The sequence below is a fragment of the Carassius carassius genome, chromosome 19 (assembly GCF_963082965.1).
Source record: "Carassius carassius chromosome 19, fCarCar2.1, whole genome shotgun sequence".
Classification (NCBI taxonomy): domain Eukaryota; kingdom Metazoa; phylum Chordata; class Actinopteri; order Cypriniformes; family Cyprinidae; genus Carassius; species Carassius carassius.
The window spans coordinates 10,389,187-10,410,669 of NC_081773.1; the positions used below are offsets into that span (position 1 = coordinate 10,389,187).

Here is a 21,483-nt window from a genome sequence, read left to right on the forward strand (position 1 = left end):
TGAGGTGCAACATGTCAATGCTCTTTGGAAACAAATACTGTAATGAAATACACAATATCCCGCAGACATTGGCAAGAAACTATCACTGCCAAATATGCAGGTTACGGAAGATTAGAGAAGAAGATGAGAGACAAAGAAGACAGTAGGAGGAGATGGAGAGAGAGGAGAAAGCAGACAGAGAAGGACAGAGAAAGAAGAGGAGAAGAGAAGGCTGCTGGAATGGCTCCAGAAACAAAGACAGGAAGAGGAGAAATGGCAGGCTGATAAAAACCTGTGCAGTCATGGTTTCTGATTGGTCGAGGTCCTTATGACATCACAGTCTTGATATCTCTTGGACTGAATTCAGCTTTTGTATGACTACTGTGAGAACATACTACAGGATCCGAAGCAAGATAATGACTATGTTCCAAACCTTTGCAAACTGCCTAGTCCCTACATAGACAACTGCCTTCGAAGATGTGAGTATGTGCCTGCCTCACTAGATTTCGGAAACAGAGCAGATATCTTACTATCTGCACAAGTTAAAACAGAGACAAAAACACAAGACAAAAACACAGTTTGGAAGAGGAATTTGCCTACAATTTTAACACTGAAATTGGACAGGAATTTTTAACTGTGCATGAGCCCTTTTGTGAAGTCTAGTGGATTTCTCTCTATGACAGGCTGAGGGCAGCACTGCAAGAGCACCTAAAGGGGTCATCGGATGGCCATTTTCCACAAGTTGATATGATTCTTTAGGGCCTTAATGAAAAGTCTGTAACATAGTTTGGTTAAAATTCTCAATGGTAGTGTAAAAAGCACTTTTTACCCTGTAAAAAACAGCTCTTTTCAGAGAAATCCGTTTTTTTAGCATTTTCTTTTAAATGTTAATGAGCTCTGTTGACCCCGCCCCTAACTTTCTCTGAGGGACTGTTTACTTTAGCCGACTTGCTAATTAACACATTATGAAAAGCGATTTTCAAAGATTCATTAAAAAAACCTTATACTCACTTTTCCTGTAGGTGAAGCTGGACCACGATTGATTCGCGCGAAGGGAAATCATTCCCATCCCCTTCAAAAACAAACAAAGTCCACTGCATTTTTAGCGTCTCAGATGTTGGGAGTAAATGACGGCTGCTATATTCATTATTACATCCAACAACAAACATCTCAATCGCTTAGGAGTTATTAATAATGGTGGACTGAATCAAGGTGTCTAAGGTAAGATGCCAGTCCAGTCTGTGCTGAAACAGTACTGTCAATCAAACTATTGTGGGAGGGGTCACACTGACTATCACTTATTTGATAAAGGGGCAAAGATACAATTTAGTAGATTAAAAAAAAACACTAGGTAAATTTTTATCATTAAAGGGTCGTTGTTTATACACTCTGCCAACATACATTTCAGTTCATACAACTTGTAAAAGTGCGTGTAGATCTGATGACCCCTTTAAAGTTTGACAGGGGTCTTTTTGTGGAGGCTGGAGGGCTGGAGCTGACACAGGATATTTCCCGGCCGTGGATTTTCTCCTGTTTCACCCTGTTGAAGCCATAGACTGTAAAAAAAAAGATGGACGACTCGCCTTCGCTCTCTTCCATTGGTCAAAACTGAAGCCGCCAGTGTCCCGATATGGCGCTGACATCTTGGACTTGCGCCTGCGCAGATAGCGATCTAGGGACCAGTTCTGCGCAGTAGCTATGCGCAGTAGCAAGCAGGAAGTAAAGCCTTAAAGCCGCGAAATCAACGGCCCCGCCCCTGTGCCCCGCCCTCACTCTCCCTCGCAGAATGCACATACCGTAATCTGCACTGTTTTGGAAGTGGAGTCCTGCTCCTGTGAACTCTGTCTGCTCCGTTCCACTCCAATCTCGTTAAAATAAGGTAAATACAATCTCCTCAGTCCTCCGAAGATCATGAAAAAAGCCTGTTGACGCTTCAGTGCCTCCTGGCTCAGAGAGCTGTCAATCACAGCTGTCAATCACGACGTCACACCACCGTTTTTAGAGCATTAAATAACTATCTAATAAACAACTTATTTTAAAAACGAACACTTGAATTTACATTAGCGTGATACAAACTACAGTAAATGACAAAAAACAGCTTCGGAAAAAAGATATTTGAAGGGTAATTTAATTATTTAGTTGGTCTCGCGTCCCATTGAATAACATGGGGAGGCGGGGTTTATGACCTATACTAGGACCACTCACCAGGGGGCGATCGAGACGTTTTGGCTTCACTTTTCAGGGCTTGTGCGGCACGCTTGGTTGAGCCTGCATATAAGGACACACTCAAAGATGTGCTGTAATTCTTGTTCATGCAGTAAATTCTCACAACTAGTGTCTTAGTTATGTGCCATTTTCTTCGGTTGGTGTTCAATCTGTGTCACATGTGAATCAGTGTGAGTTAAACTGCTGGACTGCTCCTATATTCTTAGATGTCTAACTTGATGTCATCTGAACATATAAACACTTCTTCTGAATTATAGACCTGAAAAAGTTAATTAATAAAATATTAAAACATTGGGGCATTTTTATTAAGAGTATATATTTTTCTACATATGCCAAGCACTAAAATTAATTCATGTTGTGGACTATGATGGGGAGTGAAATGAGGGTCAAAGAGGTTGAGAACCATTGGCAGAGTGAGCAGCGCCCTCTACTGTAGCTTTCGACACATAAACAAGACGGCAGGTTTATTCAGGTACAGTATGTCTTCACAGTTTGGAGTTAATTGTGTAGTCTCCTAATAATCTATAGTAGAATATGAAAGATCACAACATGCACAGCATCTAGAGGGTAAAAAGACAAGGAGGTACCAGTGAATTCATCTTTTTACTGAAGGGAATGATTATGTCTTCATGCAGATTTGGACTGCATTTTCGTTACATTTACACGAGTTTGACCAGCAGGTGTTGCCAGCGTATGTGTTCCGAGTTTATTACGACTAGGCCTCGTTTCACCCTTCAGTGCCTTGGTAAAGGAAAACGTGAGAAAAAAAAATCACAAATCTCCATATTTAAAAAAAAAAAAAATCATTTTTTTTGTGCTTTTGAGAGTGCTTGAACCTTCCAGTTTCTTTTTTGCTGCAACATCTAACGTCACGCTCCTAGAGAAAGGACTGTAGGCTTCTGATAGCAGGGAAAAGTAAAGTACATTTGGCTGAATATGAACACTTCCTCAGTCGATTAAGAACCAAATATTATTTTTTCCTTGCTGGAACAAGCAAGCATAACAAGCAAGAATAAAACATAACAAGCTTTCAGATGTTTTGCTTCTTTGTTTGCTTGACAGTTTGGCACCTGTAGGTTATGTATGTTAGTAGCAATAAGCAATATATTGCATTTAAATAATACTACATTAAAATACTACATTCCATTAAAAGGATCCATTAGGCTTCTATTAAAAAAAGAGAAGAAATTTTCCCCTGCAGGGGGAAAAAATGTTGTGAAAAAGTGCCATAGTTTGTGCGAATAAACAAATGTTTTCTGAAACAAAAAATATTTAATTTTGGTCTCATTTATTCAGTTAGACTTAATGAGAAATTCCTTTTTTTTCTTGCTGTCACCATAATAAATAAAAATGTCAATAATGGGAAATGTAAAAAATAATACTACTACATTATCAATATTGCATAAAAGTCCATGTTCACGTAATACTGTATATGATACAATGAATGAATCCTCCAGTGATCAAAGAGCTCAGGATGTTGTTTTCTTTTTCCACTGTTGTATTTCCAGCCGACACATCCACCAACACATCCACCCTCCTATTTAACTGGAGTTTGGTCCGCTGAGGGACTCAAAGCTAAACAATAAGAAACAACAATATATTTACCTGTTGTTTTCCTGATTAGAATCAGATAAGCATGGAAACCAATACAAATTTAAACGAGATCATGATGATTTCTATGCTCCCTTGAACTCACTTATGCTTGCAGGCTCCACAACCTGCACAGGAATGGCCTGTCCGTCCTCCAACAGGATCTGTGTGATGTCACCTTCAGCGGCCGAGGCCACGTTTACCAGCTGACTCATGCCGTCACACGCAGCTGTGCTTTCACCAGCACTGGGACTCGACTGCAGGAAGTGGGACGGACTCAGCAGGACAGGCTGTGGGGGCGCAGGGCTGGACAGCTCTTGGGCTTCTGCTGGTGCTGTTGTAGGTTGAACAGTTTCTTCCACGGGACACAAGGCAGGCTGGAGCTGGATTGCCTGTCAGACAAGAGAGAAGAGTCTAATGATCTGATAGTTTTAGGGAGTTTTACCACATGACATTTGACAATCTGAACTAGTCCTGCCCTTGTCATTACAATAAGACAAATTATCTGAGATTTTTGGAAACCTATTGACCTTGATGCACAGCCATGAGGGGGTTCAGGCATCCTCTCTAAGAAATAATTTCCTGTTTTATGTTGTTTATTTTTATGTTGGTTTTTAATTTGGCAGACATACGTTTGTCAGATATTAATAAGTAGTGAGAGGTTTTGGTTTATAATATATATTTTAAGAAACAAGAACAGAAACGTCCGCAGAAACACACTCATGCTTGATAGTAGAAAAAAGTAGCCATAGTTGTTTATTTGAAATCACATTCATCCAGTCCTACTCTAACTAATAAGCAATTGCCTTTTTCCCCCTGGTTGTCACCATAATCAATTAAAATACCAACAATGGAAATTTTTTTTTTTTAAAGTCAAAATTAATAAGCAGTGAAGCAGTTTTGGTTAAATATTTTTCAAAGAAATAGTAATAAAAAAGTATGCTAAATTGCATTAAAAAAAATTCTTAGGTATTAAATTATTTTAATGGCTTTTTTCTTCATTTCATTATCAGCTCAGTTAATCATCTTGAAGCATGAATTTCAGCTCCCCAAATGAATTTTAAAATTTTTATTCAACACTAAAAAATCACGCTCATCATTAAAGAGATATAAACGCTGTATTAAATGTTTGAATAGCATTTTTGATGTATTTTTAAAGTAATATTAGAATAAATTAAAACTGCAATTCTTATATCAGTTCAGCACATGGTCACCTGGAGATGTGCAAAGATCTTGGGCTGCAGTGATGAGAGAGAGCTGAAGAGCTGCACAGCTTCTGGAGAAAGAGTGTCACTTCCTTCCAGGAGCCCTTCCTTCTGAGAGGATACTGTCAATATAAGAGCAGTGCACAAGATAGTGTGGCAGGGTAAACAATGGTTATACTTTGACAGTTTGGTGCTTTCTTTTTCAAGCAAGACTTTCCTCCGCTCTCTCATACTGTCTTGAATGAATCTGAAGTGTTTAAGGCTGGAATACAGTACACTTATGTACTCTAGGCATCACACACTTGCTGACTTTGTAAATGGTTACTAGGCATCATACACTAAACGACAGTCCTCCAGACTGCAAATTGGGGCAAAATTCTGTAAATGTTCTGTAATGCATTCCAGCCATAACACATTAAACATTTATTGTTTTAATAAAATAGCTCAAATTTTAAACAACAGTATTTTACCGCCCACAGTAGCAGGAGTCAGGGCCAAGGTCAAAGTCTCCGGAAGCAAGTTATTAGCATCTGCTTTCCACTGCAAAAACACACACACATACATGAAGGCTTAATACAGAAAATAGCTTGCATATTTGTGCTTATCCATTATATTTAAAATCGTCACTTCTGTGTCTGAGGTAGCCAGTGGTCCCGTAGTCATCTGAAGAGCTTTCTGAGCCTCGTGGATGTGGTTCTTGATGTCAATGACAGTGGGAAAGAAACACAGATTGTGTCTCTCAGGCACTTCCTCCGATCTGAACATCTCACGTTCCACAAACCTCCTGTCAGGGTGTTCACAACGCGACAGTAAATAGTTGTTCAGCAAATGAAAGCGAGGAGATTTGAAAGCATCGAAGTCATACCTGAGCTGCTTGCGGACAGTGTAAACCTCGTTATGACCTTGTGCCACCAGCTCACAGATCTTCTCTGCTACGAGCGGGTGTAGTCGAGAGGGTAGGGGTGTCCCATCTTCCATCAGGACATCCAGCTCCTCTGTGTCTTCCTCTTCATTTTGTTGTTCCTCTGTGAAGCAGATCTGCTCTGGAAGAGGAGGCAGGTCTGCAGTGTCCATGTCGTGGTACAGGTGGGCGTTCTCTGTGGGGAGCTGGATGTAATACCTGTCACCAGTGTAAACGGGTGAAGTGAACCCAGCAGTAAGGTCATGTCATGGATTTTTTTTTTTAACTGTGCTGGCAAGATGTTTATACCTTACAATGCCTCCAACATCCCATAAAGTCTTCTTGAGGTTGAAGAAGGCTTTCTCCTGCTCTTGCCGCACTACCTTCTTGTCAACTTTGGGATCTGTTGGAACCTTGTACTCCAAGAATTTTCGTACTTTTTTGATATATATTCTGAAAACGGTCAAATATTATTGTTTCATAAAGTACACAGAAAATTATCGGTTGTGCTTGGCTTGACTGAAGGTTGTGTACCTGGCAGGGCAGGTGGCTTTATAGAGGATGTTTTGATTTGTTTCTTGCTCAGACCCTTTTTTAGGTTGAACGCCCTTCCTCCGTGGACCAAACTGGCATTCCATCACAATTGCTCTGCTTCCTTAAAACAGTGTTAAAAATCAAGATAAACTGACTTTGTAAACATAATGTAAAACTACGACATTATCTTTAACGACAGCATTCAATCAAGGTTTAATGAAAATGTAATATCTAAAAAAAAAAAGTATGTTAATTCTACTCTCTTTTGTGCAAGATAAATAAATAAATAATCTGATTAGTTTACCCTAAATGTATATACACTACTTTTCAAATGTTTGTTAAAACACAGTAAAAATACAGTAAAAACAGTACGATTGTGAAATATTATTGTAATTTAAAGTAAATGTTTTTTATCTGAATACATTTTAAAATATAATTTTTCCTGTGTTGCCAAAGCTGATTTATCAGCAGACATTATTCCAGTCTTAAGTGTCTTTCAGAACACCTTCTAATATACTGATTGGCTGCACAAGTAATGTTTCTTATTATTATCATCAATGTTTAAAGCAGTTGTGCTGCTTAATATTTCTGTGAAAATATGATGAGATATTTCCTTAGGATTTTTTGATAAATAGAAAGTTCAAAAGAACAGCATTTATTTGAAATATAAAATGTCTTTACTGTCTCTTTTAATCTATTTAATGCATCCTTGCTGATGTTTTTATCTTACCCCAATCAGTAGTGTATATGCTAAGTTTTAATCTGCTACAATTTTCAACCAATACCACAAGCCTACAGATAATCCAAAGTTAACAAACATCAACTAAAAAACAAAAATGTAGAATTTCTAAATTCTGGCATTAAAAAAAACATTTACACTATATGACTAAACACCTTTCAGACATAAAGTCATAACATAAATCCCACAAGCAAAAAGGGCCAAACTACCTGCATTAACAAAGGGAATGCCATCGTATGGCACATACTGTGATTTCCACATGAGTCTGGTGGCAGGTTTAGCCGGTGAGGGAGACTGACGGGTGCCAAACACGCTGTGGGTCTGCTGCTTGTGTAGAAGCAGAATGGCTTCCAGCTCTGCCTCTGTGTTACAGTAACCACGGTACGAGTCACCGATCTTCTGTTCATCATGAAACAATCATAAAAAAAGATTTAACAAGCCATATTGTTGTGTTTTGTTGCTGGAAATAAATCTGTTTGACAGAGGGCAGTTATTGGCTCTACACATTTCATCGATTTCCATGCATATTACACTTTACTTTTAATTGTTTACACTATCATAAGTTAATGTTTTGTCAAAGAATTTAATTTAGGCATCTTCTACAAGACAAACCTCACACCGGCGCAGTCTCAGAGCCCAGTTTGGTGCCCCTGGTGGAAGTGGCTTCACTGGAGGCTCAAATACATCAGGAGGACTGAAATACATGAGTAGACAGGTAAAAGAACGATCAATAAATGCAGGTACGCTTGAACTCCACTGTCTGAAGCAGAGCAGTTTCTTTTTTGTACAACCGATGATTAAATTGAGCCAGAACATGGTGTCAAATGTGGCAGAATTGTGTGCATACTGACCTTTTCCTCTGAATTTTAATATCAGTGACATTCTGAGCTGCCACTGCAGCTACACTATGAGTGCCATCACTGTCTTTTATTGATGTTATTGTCTGCTGTCTTTTCTCCACAAAGACACCTGTTTAACAAAACGGAAAGAAATGGCAGAACTGGAAAGAATCCTCTCACTCTATTATATATATACAGTACATAATTACAGAAGTAATAATCTTTATATTTAAATATAATCGAAATAATGACCTGATGACTTTGCGACATTCAACAGCTGACCATGAGGTAGTAACATTTGAGCGGCCCCCATAGACACAGATGGGACACCATATAATGGTCCATTCCCCCCTGTCACAATCACCTGGGGGGGTAAAAATCCTACTGTGTTTGGTGTGGGGAAAATGTTCATATATAGTTCAATATACAGCTCAAAATGACTTCATGGGTGGAACACAAGCTCAAAGCCAAAGTTTTACATTTTGACATACTGTATCCGGCGACTGTTATCTAGTGTGAGTAATACAGGTTATGGTGATGGGTCACGGTGTAGTGTCCTTACCAACCGATCATACTGAATAGGTTGTCCATTTTGGTCAACTATAATTAAGTTGTCCATTTGCATGGGGACAGTGGGAGGCTTCTGATTGGCTGCTTCAGTTTCTGAGGCTGGAATGACTGGTGCGAGCTCTTGTACAGTTGCATTTTCTTCAGCTTTTGGGTTTTTGTCACATTGCTAAAGCATCAAAGCGTAACAATAAATAGTCTGAACACAAAACATTGACACCCGATAATTCACAATTACCATTATTGAATATTTAACTATATATCTTGGTAAGACTGTCAAAAAAGTCATAAATCGGCTAAGAAATTATACTTTAGTAATATAATAAATGCATGAGATTCTCATTCTCATTTTATAACTGAAAAAAAAGGAAAATTAAAATTAAGTAAAAAGTTAGTTAATTGTCCTACAAAAATTGTGACAATTTTTGATTGTGTAAGTGTTCATTTAACAATATCTTTCAGTGATTATTGAGTGCTAGTCTACACATGTCCTTACCAGTCCATCCTCTCTCTCTTCAGACTGAAAAACACCCTCCACATCTCTCTCTTCCTCCTCCATTGGTTCTCAATCTGACAGACATACGCAGCACTCCAAATCAAGTCTGCATGGATTTAGGTTATTAATATGGTGCAATATTTTTGAGAAAATTATTTTGACTGGTGTCAAACTGAACTTTTTAGATATCTACAAAGCTAGCCACATTTAATTCAAGTATATGTTAAGCTATATTTCTTTTTAACAGTGGCCATCTCTGCAGATTTTTAAGTTTAAGTGCAATGTTTTGATTACATGAATAGCAGCAACAAAAGAATCTGCCATGGATTATTTTGAAACCACTCATTGACCTTAATAATATTTCATTTTAGGCAGTAATTTGTAGTGTTTTTATGCTTGAGAGTAATATAATATATCGATACTGTAATTCTGCTTTACGGAATAAACACCGTCAACGTTATACAAACGGGACAAATTAACATCATTTTAAAACAAACGCCATATTGGATCAGTGCTCGCGAGCGCAGCAGTTTCATGAAAACAGCGTATACAAGACAGAAAACAGACAGGGCTCTAGCGTTAGACTGAACAGAAATCATCTTCTTGAGTCACCGCGCTGTGACAGCGCTTCCCGATGAACGGGACACGGTCGAGCCCAGGCTTTATATACAGGAACGACGCAAAATTGAAAACGAGTCTACTCAACCTCGTCTTCGTCCAGGATTCCTCGCGTCGAAAAACGCGTCAGCTGCGCATCAGATTGAATCCTCACGGCTTCCGTAGGACACACGCTTTCTTCCACTTTAAGCTCTAAAAGGTTCTTTGAAAGGCTATGCCTTCTTTGGAAACAACAAACGATGCATTCATTCATAAAATTGTATTGCTCATTTATATATGACAAGTGCAAGTTTATATATGCGGAAATAACTCTTTAATCATTTTGCTAATAAAATCAGACCTTAAGTTATATTTCACTGCAACCAAAAAACTAAATATTATTTACAAATATGGGATTAGTAAAAGTAAAATGTCAGAACACTCATAAAAATAATATTTTGTGGGTAAATGGGGGGGGGGGGGGGTCAAATGATCGATTTTTGTTTTATGACAAAAATCATTAGGATATTAGGAAAGGATCATGTTCCATGCTTTAAAAGAATCCTACAATAAATATATCAAAACTTCATTTTTGATTAGTAATATGCATTGCTAAGAACATAATCTGGCCAACATTAAAAGCGACTTTCTCAATATTTAGATTTTTTTTTAACCCTCAGAAGTCAGATTTTCAAATATTGTCAGATTTCCTAATTTCATATTGTCCTATCCTAACAAACCATAGGCTACATCTATTTATTCATCATTTTAAAAAAAGACCCTTATGACTGACTGGTTTTGTGGTCCAGGCCAGGGTCACATATATTTTATTTAAATATGACAGGTACAGGTTTATAAGTGCAGAAATGACTATAATTTAACATTTCAATGTATTATTTGTATTAAATATATATAAATTCCCTTATATAAATGTTTTCTGTATGTTTGGACATTAATAATGAACAACTAAATTTTAAATAATAATAACACACAAAGCCCAGACTTATTATTTATTAGAAATATTATTCTTCCATCCATGATGTCGTTCATGAGAACGTTTGTTATACATACTGTACGTCTCACTGGTAAGAGGTGCTACACCTTAATAAAATCAAATGAATTCCCCCTTCAAACACCCCTCAAAGTTAACAAATCTTGCATTTTATTGAACATGTGGAAGACTTAAATAACAGTTCTCAAACGTTATGCAGTCTCTGTGCATTCCTCTGGAAAAACCAAACAGGAGCAGATCCATGGCTGTCACAGACCTGGAGGATTCTGTGTGACTGTTGAAGCAGCTGATCCTTTGTCAGGTTTAAACTAACAGGACGGTGTTTGAGCTGAGCCTGTAACAATGAGGAAACATGAGGAATCTGGGCCTGTGATCCCAGGCTGGGAGTGAGATTAGAGGCCGAGCAGCCCCGGGGCCTCAGAGGGGAATCCCACCGGCTCTCTCACACTCAGCCCCGCAGTCTCACACTGAGGTTTTGATGGAACATGTCAGCAGACTCATTTTGAGCTCAAGAACGGAGAAACAGACTCACCGGGAGAACAATTTGCTGTTTGTTCAGAAAAGATCCGGCACGGAGATGCATTCACAGACTTATATACAATGCACACTGAAAATATGTCATATTTGTGCATTCAGTCAGAAACTCCCTGCGAGGCTGTAACACACACCACATCCAATAATGTGGCCTCCCCTCGGACAAGTTTCTTTCAGCCCTCTCTCCTATTTTAGTTTCAAATAAATAAAATTTGAAATGACAAAAGAGTGCCAGACGTCTGCCTATAAGTCCATCAACAGCTTATGCATTATACGTACGTATTTTATAGTACACAGTGAAAAATCTGTTAATTGATATTCCCGCATATCCTTGCTACTGCAGTTTTTATGGTAAAGTTCTGGCAACCACATCCTGTTGTATTTATTTATTTTACAGTGTACTACGCAATTTCTCATGGTTCATTATGAGCAATGAGGTGCTGATGCATTGTGGGATTGATGTCTGTGTGTGACCTGAAATAGTGCTGTGTAATGGCCCTGTCTCCAGCGGGGGATGAGGTGGGCAGGGAGTCACTGCGGAAAAAGCCCCTGTTTGGACTGCCCTCCGTGTGAACATTTTTGCCCCTACATTCACAAAAGACTTTACAAAAAAATTTAGGGAGGGAGGGAGGGGGGTGTCAGTGGACAACGGCTGAAGAGTTTGCATGACTGAACCATTTCAAACACCTTTCAGCTACACTTACTGCACACACAAGAGCACGCCTGAGCCACAGCATCCACAGCTCGATATCACTCTCACACTGATGCGTTCACTCATGAACTCCACAGGAGATCTGTTCATCAGCCTGTTATCAGTGGATGACTCTAACTGCTGATTACAGTCCACATATGAAAGTGGCCCAGATTGAAATTAAAAATGTCTAGAGGGATTCTATTTGTGATTTAAATGTAAATTAATTGATCACTTTTGAGATTGTATTTAAATATACTTATATTTGTTCTTATAATATGGTCAATAATCATCTATTGGCATCATCTTTTTTCTTTTTTATCTTTCTCTAGCAGTTTGGTTGAAATAGTGCAGTGTTTACAGATTTAACACACCTATACTACGTTGGAGTTAGTACAATCTATTATTTTATTTTATTGTTTTAGATTTTTTTTAATGTCTCTTTTGCTCACCAAGGCTATTTGATAAATTTAGATTTATTTAATGTGTCCTTGCTGAAAAATATTAATTTCTCTCTCCAAAAACTTATTTCAAACTTTTAAACAGTAGTGTAATCAGACGGAAAAAATGTGATAGAGTGAGTATGATACATTATAATGCTTAATAACCTTCACATGAATTTCAGCTTTATATTATCAGTCATTTAGTCAAATAAAACGCCAGCCCGAGGACTGAAAAATATTCATATTTAATATTCAAAATATTCAAGTTTAATATTCCTGGGTTCGCTTTGATTCCGGCACCAACTAATAATCGTACTTCACATCATTCAACAAAGACATCTTATTATTGAAAAAACGGTTAACACCAAACTCAACTCACACATCAAATAACACCCTCAGACGTTTGGAGCGAGTGCAACTTTATTCTGTTGATTTCCATACACACGTAACAACACAAGAGATGGTGTACATGGATAAACATCCACCGAGACAGACAGCATCCCAACACAGTATCCCATCATACATCTCTGTCCCCGCGTTAAAAAGCTGTACATTAATAATATCTGATATTCCGCTCTAATTACAAAGAGTAGACCACTACCCATATTAAAGTATAGTAATATTGGCCCTACAGCGAGAGAGTTCTCTACTTCAATACATATCCTAAGGAGATATACAAAGCGCTTGATAAAACGTTATCAGTTTGCTTTTGAGCAAGAAATGTTTGGATTCTTGTGCCGTTGCCAGAAGAGCTTGCTGCTTTTACATTCCCGAGTACTGATCTACGATAGCAATCACAGGCTGTGAGATTCTTTCAGTTCAAACACAGAGGTCCCGTACTGATTCACCAATGTTGGTGTAAAAGCACTAAAGTATTCCAGGTTCACGTTGTGTGTTGTTTAAAGCTCAAAACAATACCTTAATTACAAACAATGAAAAAGAACAAGTGAACAAGAAAAAACTAACTCTGCTAAAATGCCTCCCAACAAAACAACTGTGAGGAACCTCACCCTGTACACAAGCGGACCATCCGTGACAACCTTCCCCCAGCACTTCTGCTTTAAACTGAAAATCCTAAATTACTCCTAGAAGTGAATGACGCATCGTTTAATTAATACTATTGTTGCCCATTAAAAGGATAGTTCAGTAAAAATGAACATTCTGTCATCATCGTTACTAACCTGTGTGGCATTCTTGTGTGAAACACAAAATAATATGTTTTGAAGAATGTTGGGAACTAAACAGTTTTGATGCCCATTTACTTCTTTTTTTAAGACATTTCTCAAATCATCTTACATGTTTAACAGAAGATGGGAAAATCATACAATTTTGAGTGAACTGTTCCTTGAAGTCGCCTTATAATTCCATCTTTTTTCCATCTACAATGACGGTCACTGAGTCACAGGAAGTGTTCTCTTTGGCCAAATCTACAGAAGCACTTGAGTGAGCTGCATATAATGACAATCTTTCTTCAGACACTACTTGATTTCATACAAAATAACAATAAAAACAACTACAGCATAGGAAATCAGCCTAGATGCTCAATAAGGAAGATTTGGAAAAGTCTGCTCCATGATGAAAATGACATTTAGACACTTAAAACGGAGAGAAAATCTGTGCTGTTTTTAATAGCTTGAATCTAGTGATTTACACACACACACACACACACACACACACACAGACTGAAATTTCCCAGAATGCATGCATTAAATCAATCAAATGACAATATTGTGCTCTTTCATTGGATATCACAGGAAACATTCCGTGAATGTTTTGATAGACATCTGAATTGTAAACTACCTGGACATTTATGCATTACATTTTCGCAGTTGATTTTGTACTTATGTCCTTCTTTCAAATATTCCTCGAGCTAAATCAGCTTGATCATTGCGAGAGGTGAGAAAACATCTCGTCTGTCATTCAGATCCTATCTTGCCCTCCTCTCGCTCTCTGACTTTGTTCCCTGCTGGGTTTGAAGTTCAGAGTTTGGACCCATATGCATTTGAAACGGATTTTACAACTATGCAAACAAAAGAAAGGGATTTACAGGCCACTCGTCCTGTAGCGTTCTCTCTCACACTCGCTAGTCTTATCTTTAGCACCTTTCGGTCTCCTCGCCACCAGAGAGAAAGGAAGAGGAGAAAAAGCCAACCGTTCCCTCCGTTTCCCCTGCTACTTCTGTCAGGACTGAACAGAGAAGAGAAGGCCTGCTGCTGTAAAAAACAATTCAGTCCCGGAGACCTTCATCAACCCAGAATTCACTACCAGGTCTCTAGATCTCATCTGAAATGGCATCATTTGTATTCAATAATGTGATCCAGTGCAAACTATTATAAAATATACACTGTGTCTCACAAAAACAGATCCATGCAGCCACCTCAGTACTGAAAAAAGATCATTTAGATTCATTTTCATAGCGATCTGAGACATGTTCTCAGGTTCACTCATTATCTATGAACGGTAGAGGAATAATAAAAAACTAAATAGGTTTATAACAAACCCAAACCCCCCCAAAATTGGCTTTTGTTCTTTGAGAACAAGCACAAAGCTAAAAATGTGCATAGCAAAGGAAACCGCTTTATCTTTGCACCCAACGTAAGCTGTTATTAATAACCGCTTTGTTCTTTAAGAGTCTCTTTTTATTTTTTGAATCATGTTCGATTATTAAAAATGTGCAGGGTATGCGGACGCAGTTTCTGGGACACTGGTTGAGGGGCGTGTCTAACTCTCTGACAGACAGGAGGAGGGGGAGGAGCCTGAGGGCTGCTGGGAAAGCATGCAGGTTCTTCGCGAGACTCTCGGCTCGGGTTCGGGCGTGAGACGGGCGGCGCTCTGGTTCTTCAGGTTGTTGAGCTCCTGTGTGGGCATCAGCGGTTTGGGAATGCTGACCAGGCAGAACGCAGAGCCGCTCTTGGGGATGAAATTGACCTTGTTCCTGTCTGGGCACAGGAACTGTGGGATCTCCCGTGGAGGCCTGGCCCTGAGGAGATGAAAAAGGAGGAGGAGGAGAGCGATAAGATAGTGAAAAGCCCTGACTCAGCTTTGAAGTCAGTGTAAATGTTATGCTATCATGGTTTCAAGGCTCAGGGCGCAACACAATAGTGAGTGTGGAGAGAGCAGATAAAGCAGCGGAGCAGGACACACTGCATCACTCACTGTGTTTCCTCTGTGAAGACCTTGACTCGCTCACAGCCCTCGGGTGGCTCGCGCTTGAACATGTAGCTGTTGTTCGGCTTCGGGGATGTGGCGTATTTGGGAAGGGGTGAGCTGGGGGCGAGATCTGTGAACATGGCACAAAAAATGAGAAGGATGTCAATACAGCTCAGACAGGATTATTAGTGGAGATGATACGTGTCCAATATTTAACAAAGAGCTAAACAATTAGTTGACTGTCAGTCTTAAGGAAGCCCTGTGTAATTACGGTCCACCAGATCACTGTTGTTATTGTTAACTAAAACGATTTAAAAATATCGTTCATTGAAATTAAATATAAATATTAGCCGAAGAAATAAAATTAGGAAAGTTGCATTGGCAACTATCGGAAGTAAGTGGAATTTAAAAACAAAAAGAGGAATAAAGCAACTAAATAAAGCTAAATAGAAAAAAATAAAATAAATACCACTTAACAAACTGACCAAAACTTAATAAATACTATAATAAAATCTTAATAATACTAAAATAACAGAATCATATCCTCAATTTCTAGGGATGAAAAAACAGCTAGATAAACTGCAGCGAATTGGCATTTTCAAAAGCTGTATTATTGTTTAATTGATGTAGCATCTTAAAAATGCAATGTCCATATTGTGACTAAGCAGCCATGTGTAATGCCAAGCCAGCAGAGGGAGCCCTCACCCGATCACTCCCTGTACAGTCATTTCCTGTTTGGTTGCTTTATAGCCAGCGCGGCTGCTCATGCTCATTGTGAAGTATTGCCAGTTTACCTGCCTTACCAAGTGTTTCTCTCTGATATTCTGACTTCCTGTTCCATGTATGATTCTGCCTGTTCACCGATTACCTGGATTCTTCCCCTTGTTTAGTTTGCCTAATCAGACTGATACATGTGTTTGGACCTTTTTCCTGACCCTTTTCACTTTACTGTCTACTGACACTGCCCTTAATAAACTCCCACACATGGATTCAGACTCGTTCTCATTACACCATGACGTCCATCTGCGCGTCAACACAGACCAAAATTAAGCAGTCTGCATAGTTCATTGTACAAAACTATCATAATCCTCACAAATGGAGATGTATGGATGACAGTCAGTGTGCAAATTGCTAAAATATTATTATTACATCGAAACCAAACATTGTAAAGTAAACCTACTTGGTTTGTGGATGATCAATCAGTTATTACAGCTACTAATGAAAGTACAGCACCGTCAGCCCAGCCCGTCATGTTTAAATCCGTCCAGCACATTTTCACACAATCAATGCAGAAGATGCATGTGCAGTTTCTGTGTGGGCCTCGGGACATGTGAACAGCCCTGAGTGTGTATGTGGGTGTGAAAATATGTGAGCTGTACCTTTCTCATGGCCATCAGCCAGAGTCTCGTCCTCGTGGGGAGATGGACTATCACTGCAGGGCTCACTTGGCATGTTCAGGAACGTGGGTGAGATGGACTGAGAGCGGCTGCTGCAGTTGCTGTGGTTACTGCCCGCTGCGATGCCCAGGGGCGTCTGTGTGTCAATGCTGCGGGAGCTGGCACTGCGTTGGCAGAGAGGAGGAGGAGCCCGATGCCCATCCGGAGCCTCCTGAGGCTGCCAGAGGAAAAAGTGTAACGACCATACACAACAGAACACAGAAACTAAACTTTAGTTATACACACACTCAGTGGATTCTGTGAGGACCCCAGATTATGTAGCAGAGTGTTTTTGCAGCATCATGTCAGGCACACTCACAATAAGCTGCTCCTCTCGGTCTCCTGTGTCTCGGATAATGATGCGCTCGATCTCCTGATTCAGCCCCTCCACGCTGTTCCGGAAACGAGAGACGGAGGACTTGGAGATGGGAATAGAGATCAGGACATTCTTTGGAATAGGAGCCTGGAACAGGAGAGAGTGAAGAGTGTGATTATTTGCTATAATGTGATGTTTTAATGCAGATCATGTTGGAGACTTGACCCAGTGGTTTGTGCATATGCTTAGACTCAATGGTGCTCATGTGGGAAATATGAGCTAGAACATTTTTGCTTAATTTCTGGTTATATTTACCTCATAACTTATGCAACTAATAAAAAAAATACATTATAGAATTTCATTTCTAATATACTTTTAATTTAATATTATATTAATATTACATATTTTTTAATAAAACATACTATATTATTAAATACAGTAGTAATGTTAATATAAATAAATACAAAAAACTAAAAGAGGAAGTCACTATTTGCTCCTACATTAATTTCTGGTTATATTAACCTAAGGTTATATATTTTTGTTCCTAATAAAACCTTTTTTTTTTTTTTCTCGATTTTTTCTAGACTTAAATTTTTTTATATTATTATATTATTCTATTTTAATATAATATATATTATAAAATTGTACCAATTTCTTAGTTTTTTTTATCTTTATCTTATGTAACTTATCAAAAAAATACATTACAGAATTTCATTTCTAACATATAATGTATTTAATATTATATTTATAATACATATTTTTTTATATTTTAAACATATTATATTATATTATATTATATTATATTATATTATATTATATTATATTATATTATATTATATTATATTATATTATATTATATTATATACTTGTTTTATATTATATATTATATATTTTTTATATACTTTTTATATCACTTTTTGTTTCCCAATTAAGTTCTGGTTATATTTACCTATGGTTATATATTTTGTTATTAATCAAAAATAAAGCATTTTTTAATACTTAAAAATTATATATTATTTCATGTTTAATTATATATATTATTCAAAATAAAAACACATATAAGAGGAAGTAAGTTTTTGTTCTCCCAGTTTAGCACTAACAGGCACATGTGCGTTTTTCCCCCAAGTTTGTAACTGAGTGGTCAACTAAAAGCATCAGGACAGCAATGAAGATAAAAGTGTGCATGTGGTTGGTGTGTGTGGGTGCATTGTGCGTAACAGTGACACGACTTCAAAATGAGAACAGATATGTCACTGAAAGGAAGCACTGCCTGTGTGAAAACGTACAGCAACAGCATCACACAGCAGCGGAATATCCACACACTTCAGTTTCCATATGATGCTAAACACTAACAGAGTTTCTTCTTATCACAGCGCAGCACACAGACACATTGCAAGGCAGCGTGTTGGTCTCCTCTGCAGATCAGTGAGTTATGTAACCCCGTCGCGCTGGCCGACTTCTTATCCTCACTTGCATGTCTTTGAAGCAACCTCACAACTAAACCAGGACACATAGCGAGATACAGTGACACATGCAAACAACATGCTTAGTTAAATCAGCATGCACATCTACAGTATGCTAACAGCTGCCGTTTATGACGTCTTCTGTGAGAGAGCGAACGAAAACTTCACCTTTCCTGAAAGTCCACTTCCTGTCATCCTGTCAGAGAGGGGGTCCGGTCTTCCTCCTGGTACACCGGTCTCTCTCCCTCTCTACTGAGCGCTCCGTCTCGGCTCATGCTCTGGATTTTAGTTCTCTTGGACCCCCTCCTTCCTGTCTCTTCATCATATCTGCCCCGTCTCTCTCTCTCTCTCTCTCTCCCCCTTGCTTTTCTTTTCTTGTTTTGTCTTTCTTCTCCAAGTGTGTTTCTCCATCCCACCCCTTTCTAAAAACAGAGTGCTGTGCACACCATCTGCCCTCCCCCTCTTCTTTCTCAGGGTACGAGGGAACAATGTGAGGGCATTAGCAGGACGTTGCTGAGAGCAGTGTGGCCCTGCGGTGGCCCTCGCTTAAAGCACGCCAGATCTGCTTCATTAACATCTCAATAGAGCGAGCCAAGCTTTAAACTCACATGCGCCATCACTACTGCTCCAGCCTGCATGTGTGCGTTTGGTCGGACATCATATTGTTTCAACATAAAAGTTCTCCGGAGCCTTTTCTTCTGGGTGCTTTGGTTGTTTATTTGCTCATCAGGATAGGAAACAGCTGAGAGACACCCTGACCCTCGAGGTGACCTCGAAACAATAAGTTAACAATAAAGTTAAGTGAATTCTCTGATTTCCTAGCAACTTTCTAGAGAGCAGTTGCTAGGCGGCAAATGTTTGTTTACATATCAGATTTCCAGTGGCGTGCTGTAACATTAACAGAAATAATGTATGACCTGCCCTGAATTGAAGGAGGACACGGCACTCATGGACCCCGGGTCATTCCCACACTGTCAGCGTCACTGATCTGACCGGTGTCATCTTCAGACAGAAGAAACCTGCCTCAGAAGTTTAGTCAAGTCAAGTCACCTTTATTTATTCATATAGCGCTTTAAACAACAACAACAAAAAAACTGATTGTGTCAAAGCAACTGAACAACATTAAATCAGAAAAAAAGTGATGTCTATAGAGGCCACACAGTACTGCTTATAAACCCATGCTAACTTCTTGACCACAGACGCAAGCCTCTTACATAAGATCTTTCAATTATGGTGCAGTAACCGCAGGAGTAGAAAAGAGTAGAAATTGACAGCCAGAGGTGTGAAGAGTGTGAAAAATGTTGCAGGGTAAAAAAAAAACAAATGTTTAAAATAATATATAATATAAAAATACAATTAAATATATTTTATGTGTATATATATATATATATATATATATATATATATATATATATATATATATATATATATTAGGGGTGTGCAATATGACGATTTTTGATTGTGGATGATAAAAATGTCTGACCTGTGATTTTTCTGAGCGCCACATACACAATAAGCACACGCGCTTAAGCCTGTCAAACAACGCCTGATTATTGAACTAAGTTATCTTTTGCACTAATACTGTCAAAACACACAAGGTTTACATGTAGACTCAAGTTGGTTATGTCTAAAATGAAAGTAAACAGTTGAGACAAAAACTTATAAGTGCCTCTGTATTAGATGCGTGCAGGTCTTAAAGGGACAGTAGGCCTATTAAACATGCAGCCTACTGTCAATACTGTCAAGGGATGGATCACCCTAAAATTTCATTTCTTTCATTATTTACTCACTGTCACGTTGTCTCAAACCTGTATTAATTTCTTTCTTGTGCTGAACACAAAAGAAGATATTTTGAAGAATGTGGGTAAACAAAAAAGTGGCTGGTCCACATTGAATTTGATAGTAGCAAAAAATACTTTGGAAGTCACTGTGGACCAGTAACTAATTGGTTTTCCACGTTCCTCAAAATAGCATTTATGTTCAGAAGAAAAAGAAACTCATTCATGTTTAAAACCACTTTTGAGTGAGTAAATGGTGGTATAAAAATAAAACATTGTGACATAATTGACAGACAGCTGACAGAATTTTTATTTTTGGGTGAACTATTTAACGTTAATAAAACAACAAAACACAAAGAGAAAAATCACTCACTGCTTTTGACTGAAGAAATTTTATACAGTTGCTTTAGGAATCAGTTCATATATGCTGGTTATATATGCTCTATATAATTATGTTGTGTATGTGACGAATAACAATCTTGAATCTTGAATATAGTATTTTATTTTTATATTTGTTCATTCAAATTCTTGAATGCTCCTGCTAAATACACCTGTTGTACCTGAAAATAAAGCACTGTTTGTTTTACTTGTATATTATGTGTAGTTGTAATCTGTATCTTTGTCATTCTTTTATCTCTGTTATTAAAAAAAATAAAAGTGTAAAAGTGAATTTTGCATCTGATATACCTTTTAGAAATCTATTTCCCTATATGGAGAAAATTAATGGGATTTTACCTAGAGAACCTGATTGTTGCACTCTATTTAAGTACTGCAACATTAGCTTAGCAACATGTGCTTATGCTAAACTACTGGAATTAACCAGGAGTTGCAATGCTCATGAGCTTCATGTGAGCAGCTACATAGTTTCAGTTTCTACGTAGCACGTTCCAAATTATTCGACTTATGAGGCTTCAATTCGGTTGGGATGCCGCCTTAAAATTCAACTGCAGTTGAGGGGTGAATGTGGACTGAAATAAAACAGAAAAT

General features: G+C 38.3%; 2 protein-coding genes across 6 annotated transcripts in view; both read right to left on the reverse strand.

Annotated features, from left to right (window-relative positions):
- Window positions 1-3,476: 3,476 nt before the first annotated feature.
- On the reverse strand, window positions 3,477-9,869 carry carf (calcium responsive transcription factor). Of its 4 annotated transcripts, none has more exons than XM_059499784.1 (14): window positions 9,783-9,869; window positions 9,077-9,182; window positions 8,576-8,749; window positions 8,266-8,377; window positions 8,026-8,143; window positions 7,787-7,868; window positions 7,384-7,573; window positions 6,436-6,556; window positions 6,211-6,354; window positions 5,628-6,120; window positions 5,471-5,540; window positions 5,010-5,122; window positions 3,902-4,187; window positions 3,477-3,780 (listed from the first exon to the last, which is right to left on the reverse strand). In XM_059499784.1, exons 2-14 carry the CDS (start codon window positions 9,137-9,139, stop codon window positions 3,743-3,745), a joined length of 2,004 nt encoding a protein of 667 aa, XP_059355767.1. In that variant the 5' UTR covers window positions 9,140-9,182; window positions 9,783-9,869; the 3' UTR covers window positions 3,477-3,742. The 4 variants fall into 4 exon arrangements, with proteins under 4 accessions (XP_059355767.1, XP_059355768.1, XP_059355769.1 ...); XM_059499785.1 differs by having other exon boundaries at window positions 9,077-9,150; window positions 9,783-9,855; XM_059499786.1 differs by having other exon boundaries at window positions 5,628-5,784; window positions 5,866-6,120; window positions 9,077-9,821.
- Window positions 9,870-13,610: 3,741 nt separating this feature from the next.
- fam117bb (family with sequence similarity 117 member Bb) overlaps window positions 13,611-21,483 on the reverse strand; it is a 40,692-nt gene continuing 32,819 nt past the window's right edge. For both annotated transcript variants that reach the window (XM_059499788.1, XM_059499787.1), the window contains 4 exons: window positions 17,259-17,402; window positions 16,883-17,117; window positions 15,510-15,633; window positions 13,611-15,333 (listed from right to left, as the gene is read on the reverse strand). In XM_059499788.1, the coding sequence (XP_059355771.1) occupies window positions 15,075-15,333; window positions 15,510-15,633; window positions 16,883-17,117; window positions 17,259-17,402 (762 nt within the window). In that variant the 3' untranslated portion in view covers window positions 13,611-15,074. The remainder of the gene's footprint in view (window positions 15,334-15,509; window positions 15,634-16,882; window positions 17,118-17,258; window positions 17,403-21,483) is intronic.

What these genes read in the sequence shown, in the direction of transcription:
- carf (XM_059499784.1), bottom strand. Translation starts at nt 9,139, where the DNA reads ATGGAGGAGGAAGAGAGAGATGTGGAGGGTGTTTTTCAGTCTGAAGAG. An exon ending in AAGAGAGAGAGGATGGACTG is followed by an intron (nt 8,750 to 9,076) that starts GTAAGGACATGT and finishes TTGATGCTTTAG; the next exon opens with CAATGTGACAAAAACCCAAA. An exon ending in ATTAAAATTCAGAGGAAAAG is followed by an intron (nt 7,869 to 8,025) that starts GTCAGTATGCAC and finishes CATGTATTTCAG; the next exon opens with TCCTCCTGATGTATTTGAGC.